Source organism: Hibiscus syriacus, unplaced genomic scaffold (genome assembly GCF_006381635.1).
Source record: "Hibiscus syriacus cultivar Baekdansim isolate YM2019G1 unplaced genomic scaffold, ASM638163v2 tig00111198_pilon, whole genome shotgun sequence".
Lineage (NCBI taxonomy): Eukaryota > Viridiplantae > Streptophyta > Magnoliopsida > Malvales > Malvaceae > Hibiscus > Hibiscus syriacus.
Window position 1 is genome coordinate 723,001 of NW_024063014.1, and position 5,906 is coordinate 728,906.

At 33.3% G+C, this 5,906-nt stretch overlaps 1 protein-coding gene across 1 annotated transcript; it reads left to right on the forward strand.

Annotated features, from left to right (window-relative positions):
* The first annotated feature begins 334 nt into the window (after window positions 1-334).
* LOC120155587 (protein ROOT INITIATION DEFECTIVE 3-like) lies at window positions 335-3,854 on the forward strand. Its single transcript, XM_039167110.1, has 6 exons — window positions 335-340; window positions 997-1,130; window positions 1,249-1,396; window positions 1,799-1,919; window positions 3,232-3,310; window positions 3,716-3,854. The coding sequence occupies exons 1-6, from the start codon at window positions 335-337 to the stop codon at window positions 3,852-3,854; spliced, it is 627 nt and encodes a 208-aa protein (XP_039023041.1).
* Window positions 3,855-5,906: the final 2,052 nt, after the last annotated feature.

The window sequence follows — 5,906 nt, forward strand, 5'->3', positions numbered from 1 at the left end:
GCTTAGGTAAGTATGGAAGCTGACCAGATGCGTATCTTTGATGCATAGCATTTGCAAGACAAATTAGTTTGCTTATCTATTGAGGATGTTTGGTGACGATATACAATTTTCACAAATGGAATGGTTGCTTAGAAATTGAGCTCTGGAGATGAATTTTTTTTACCTTCAATGACACTCAGACTATAACATATTCTTCTTGACGAGGTTAAGAAATCTTGAAATCTAAAGCTCAAGAAAAAATGTGATACTAATGCAAGCTAATTTTAATATTGCTAGGGGCACTCCACTGAAAGTAGTAAGCTGATAATCTTCGGAGGTAATGTCCAAAGCAACTATGGAGGTAAGTCCAAGCTTCATGAAGTGAGTTATGTTCAAGTTGTCAAGTCAAAGATTTTGTGACATTTGAATCATCTAATTAGAGGTATTCCGATAAAGTAATGAGCCATGTCGAGAGATCTAACTTCATGAATATGATTGTATTCAAATCATGACACTAATGACTTTGTGTCTAGATTAATCTCTCAGTAAAATCGAAACAAATATAATAAAATTAAATTTAATGAAGTATAATTTAAAGAATGTGGTAAGACCTAAAGTTTGAATTGAGAATGAGTTTCGATGGAATGTGGACTAAGAGAGTTAAAAAAACATCTGTTATAGTTGACTACACAAAAGAACCCATGAATTCTATTTTTAGATCGATATTTCTGCATTGTCTCTACTTAACGAGTTTATAAAACTTGAAAAAAATTGAAGATTTAGATGAACTGAAAAATAAGTGCTCTCCAAGAAGTATAACAATGAAATTGTACTAGTTGCGCAATTTTCTCCACATCCTATTTGAAGACCACACCAGAATATGGGGACATTTCAAAAATGCTCATGGACGTCTAGATGATGAAAGTCAGAAAAAGATAAGACAAAACCAAGCAAAATCACATTGCCTTCCCAAACCAAACAAAATCTTTTCGAATGTGTTTTTGTTTCACTATTTAGGTTGCTACGGGTAGATTATTAAAGAAATGGCACGCTCATTATAGGGCAGTTACATGCTTAGTTTTCTCCGAGGATGATTCACTCCTCATTTCTGGGTCAGAGGATGGATGTGTTAGAGTTTGGTCGCTTTTCATGTACATATTCCTTGTTCTGATCCGTACTCCTGTTATCAATTATGTTTGCATATCTTATTTGATTATTGTGGCTACTAATTGTGAATAGTTTGTGCTTTTGATGTTTATTGTAAATTAGGATCTTTGATGATATTAGAAAACAGCAGGCGAGTCATCTTTATGAGTATAGTTTTACTGAACATACCCTGCGAGTAACGGATATTGTTATGGGATATGGTGGAGGGAATGCAATTATTGTGTCGGCTTCTGAGGACCGCACGTGTAAGGTTTGTTCTGCTTTTGGTTGAAAACCCAAATGCATGTTTTGCGTTAGCAGAGTGGTTATTAGAGTGTTATTCTGGACTATGCATTAGACTGAAAAGAGGGAAGCAAGTTTTTGCATCACCCTATCTATCTGTTCTATTATACTATTTTTATCAGTAAATTGTTTTTTGGACTGAACCTTGAAACTAAGGAGTGCTCCCTTTATCAAATGATACTTTCTGATAATGAGATTATTGGTCTGAGCTATATGTTAAAGCATTTTCTTAGCTTGAATTGAATATTAATCATGGTTGTAACTCGTAATGTATTTGTGCTGCAATCTTTTGTGCTAGTATATGGCATTAGTTGTATGTTCTACTGGATCCTTTTCAAAGGGTTCCTGATTTAATGTGCATTGCTAATAGGTATGGAGCTTATTCAAGGGAAGATTATTCAGAAATATTGTGTTTCCTTCCATCATTGGTGCAATTGCTATAGACCCTGGTGAACATGTTTTCTATGCTGGCGGCCGAGATGGTAAAATTTATATTGCTACATGACAACTGTCGTTTTGATGTCAAATAAAAATCCTTCTTCTTAATTAATAAATAAAGGAAATACGTAGTATAGAGAAGTAAGGGTCGATTCCACAGGGACTTAGAAAATTATAAATTTCTGTTTGAATGATTTTACCAGGAGATGAGTAGTGAAATGGGTGGTTTGGTAAAAATATATTAAATAGTAAAAAGTGCTTTAAAATAAGAATAAAGAAAAACGTTGAAAATGAATGTGATAAAAACAGCCTCAAGCTTCGTTTTGACTCAATTTTCTTTAGATCATCGAATTAGATTTTCCCTTCGGGATTCACGTCAGTTACTTTGTCTATAAGGGCAATCCCCGTGACTCTATTTTGTATACTGAATACCCAAGACAATCTTTGATTTCGGCTTCGGGAATTGATCTAATCAACATCAATTGTCGTAGATCAATCACCGTTTAAGTTCATGGCGATCGACTCGGATTGTTGCTTCTATAACCGTCAATTCCGATCTCAATTTCCTCTTGGTGAAGCTATCTCGCCAAGTGTGTTCCTAGGAAGTCGAATGTGCTTTCTATAAGCCGAATATTCCTCCCACACGTTAATCACAACAACAATCTAGACCAAAGTCTATCTTTGATTTTGAAAAAAAACTATTTTGATTATGAAAAATAAGCGCAGAGATTGAGAGAGTTATTCCGAAGATATTAAGGGCATGTTTCAATTCTCCCGTTGGAATTGAGTCATCGCTTCAGCTCCCGGCTTATGAAAAATTTAGCCAAGCATAACAAAAGCCATACTTAGCATATTTAAAAAGAAGTTGAAAATAAAAGTAAAAACCTAAAAACTTGAAAAGTAAAATAAAAGAAAAAAACTTTAATAAAACTAGAAAGAAGATGAAAATTGTAATCTGAAATGTGTGTTTAGGCTTATCCAAGAGGGTATTTATAACCTCTCAAAGCCTAAGGATAAACAAAGAAATTAAAATAAAATAATCTTAAAGATAATTATTTTTTTCCTAAATTCAAACTTTAAACAAGTCTCCTAATGCAACTCTGCTCGTCCATCTTACAGAAGGCGCGCTGAGTAGATCTACTAAAAACCGCCGTTGACTAGACCTTCTAGAAACTGTCACGTCAGACCGTGTCGTGCCCATGTCTCCAGCCATGACCAAATAATAAAAAAAATGCAAAATGCACCCTTTTTATCACTAATTCTGGAAAGTAAGGACATGCACGAAAATAAGCATAACACAACCAAGTCAGCAACAATAAATCCATAAGATCGAAGAAATAACGAAATATTAACGATTCTGAACACTTATCACCGCACTTAATGCTGAAAGTTCCCCAAGCAACAATTATGGATTGCACATTATCGGTTTGCTGATTGATCAAAGGTGTTATTTTGTTATGTTCAATCATTTTTGTTGTTTTTGTTTTACTCGTCTTTACAGTATTCTCAATTAATTCTGGAAGGATATTCTATGTTGGTTGCCATCATATCCTTTATACTTTCTTTTAGTCCTTAAAGAGGTGTGGCCTGTGCTCTTAGCTATTGAAACCAACTCATCGTTTGATGGCATAACATCAAGTCCAAAAACTAATCCCTTAGGTTGAAGGTGGATTCTATAGATATACTTAGGATAGTTATGCATCCAAAACAAATGTAATAAAGGAAAAATTATGGTGACTGGTGAATGATAGTTAATATTGCGTGTCCTGTTCTAAAATTTAAAAGGTTTCATGTTACCTCTTATGTCTTACCCTTTTTCTAACAGTTTTACAATCTTATTTTTGGACAGTAAGCCTGTTACTTGCTTGGCATATAGTGCAGAAGGAAATTTGCTACTAACAGGATCAGAGGATGGCATGATTCGAGTTTGGGATGTGAAAACCAAAAACATTGTTCGCATGTTCCGACATTCCAAAGGTACCCTTTAAACAACTAGAAATGTTTACTTTGTTCTACTGATGGCACTGATCAGATTCTGTACTTTTAATTTTTGGGTTCAATTTGGTCCATCTTTTCATCTTGTTTAAAACACGTCTTAAAAATACAGATTATGTTTCTTCACGTCTGCCTCTATTCCAGGCTGCATACATGAATATATATTAGAGGAGAAAAAACTAAGAAATATGAACTGCCTTTTATTTTTTATTTTATTTTTTATTTTGAAAGAGGGTATTTTGTATTAAGAACAATTACAAAGTACACCATCTCAAGGACCTCATTAAAAAATCTCCCTAATCCTAAATGGAGGAAAAAGAGTGTGACTTGAGGTGGTAGGAATCAGTAAACACAAAGTTGTAACATCACACATACCATACTCCAGCCCTACAACACCCCAAAACCATTACAAGAAATTCAACACAAACAAACTATAAAAATACACCGACAGCATGACCAACGTAACGAACCAAAACAACACACGTAATAGCGCCCGCAACCAGAGCTTGATCGAAGACTATCCCTAATCCATGGAGAAACACACTTGCATAAACTGAACCAATGAAGGAGTAAGGACAAGAATATCGATGTTCTGTAGATACATGCAACGTTAAGGAGAATGTCCAGCAAAAACTAACAGAAGAACTATAAGTGGTTTATGTGAATTCAATAACGATAAATGATTGGTAGATTGGTGAATTCATTAACCATAAGTGATTTATGTGAATTCAATAACGATAAATGATTGGTGAATTCATTAACCTTAAATGATTTGTGCAGTGTCAAGATAATTTTATTTGCCTAATAATTATTAATTCATTAACCAAAAATGATTTGTGTAGTGTCAAGATAACTTTATTTGCCTAATAATTATTAATTCAGTGAATATATATTTGACAACTTTAAAAGGTTTGCAGATCTCTGATGAAATTTCAAGGGGGTAGGGCCGCGGGAATCAAAACAGCATTTTGATGGGTCCGGCAATGGTGACATGCAACAGAAGATACCAAAGCGTGCGTTTGATTCACGGAATATAAGATTACCAGTGAGAATGTAAGATTACCAGTGAGAATGTAAGATTACCAGTGGGAATGTAAGATTACCAGTGTGAATGTAAGATTACCAAGGAATAAGATTATCAGTGGGAATGTAAGATTACCAGGAAATAGGATTACTGAGAATGTTATATTTTGTGTTTGGTTGGTTTAGTAAGAATGTAAGATTACCGTGTCGTGTTTGGTTAAAGGAATAAAATATTATTGGAATGTATATTTGACCAAATTGTCCTTATTATATATTTATTTTCTTAACAAGTTGGAAAATATTTATATATTTTCTTTAAAAATTTAAATTCATAAAATTTATATAATTTTTTTTACAAAATTAAAAATATGAAAAGGTTTAATGAAAGGGTAAAATTTTATTTTAACTCCTGAACTTCATATAAAATTTTAGTTATAGACTTTTTTTGTAAATCTAAAATAGTTTAAGGATAAATTTGTAATTTAACATTCGTAGAATTTTTATTATTCAATGACAGAAGAAAAATATTTTTGAAAAAAAAATTAAGGGCATTTTAGTTCAAAACGCCGGTAATCCAACAATACCTAAGGAAAGGGAAGTAATGATATCCCCGGTAATATACCCAAAAAATCTACTATTTTGTAATCTTACATTATCGGGAATGAGATTCCCGACTAACCAAACGGAGGAATGTGGATTCCATTCCCATAGGAATCCCACATTACCCCATCTAAACGCCCCCTAATAGTATTTCGTTGTTTAATACCTTAAAATGAAGAAAAAAAAAAAGAGTCCGTCGCCTACTTCTCAATAATAATCTTTGAGGCTTCCAGACTGTTCCTCGTCACTTGGGTTTTCCTTTTTCTAAAAAAAATGGTATATCTTTATGTACCCAAGAAAATAGTATATAACTTGTTAAAAGAAATATATACATATAAACCATACAAAATCTATCAAATAGAAGCATGCACGATATAAACAATTAAGTCTTTCAAATCCATCAGCGGGTGAGACCCGTAAAA

Excerpts from the sequence above, each read along its gene's own strand:
- LOC120155587 (XM_039167110.1), top strand. Across the intron at positions 1,397-1,798 it reads CTGAGGACCGCACGTGTAAG|GTATGGAGCTTATTCAAGGG; the intron begins GTTTGTTCTGCT and ends CATTGCTAATAG. Across the intron at positions 3,311-3,715 it reads GGTTTGCTGATTGATCAAAG|TAAGCCTGTTACTTGCTTGG; the intron begins GTGTTATTTTGT and ends ATTTTTGGACAG.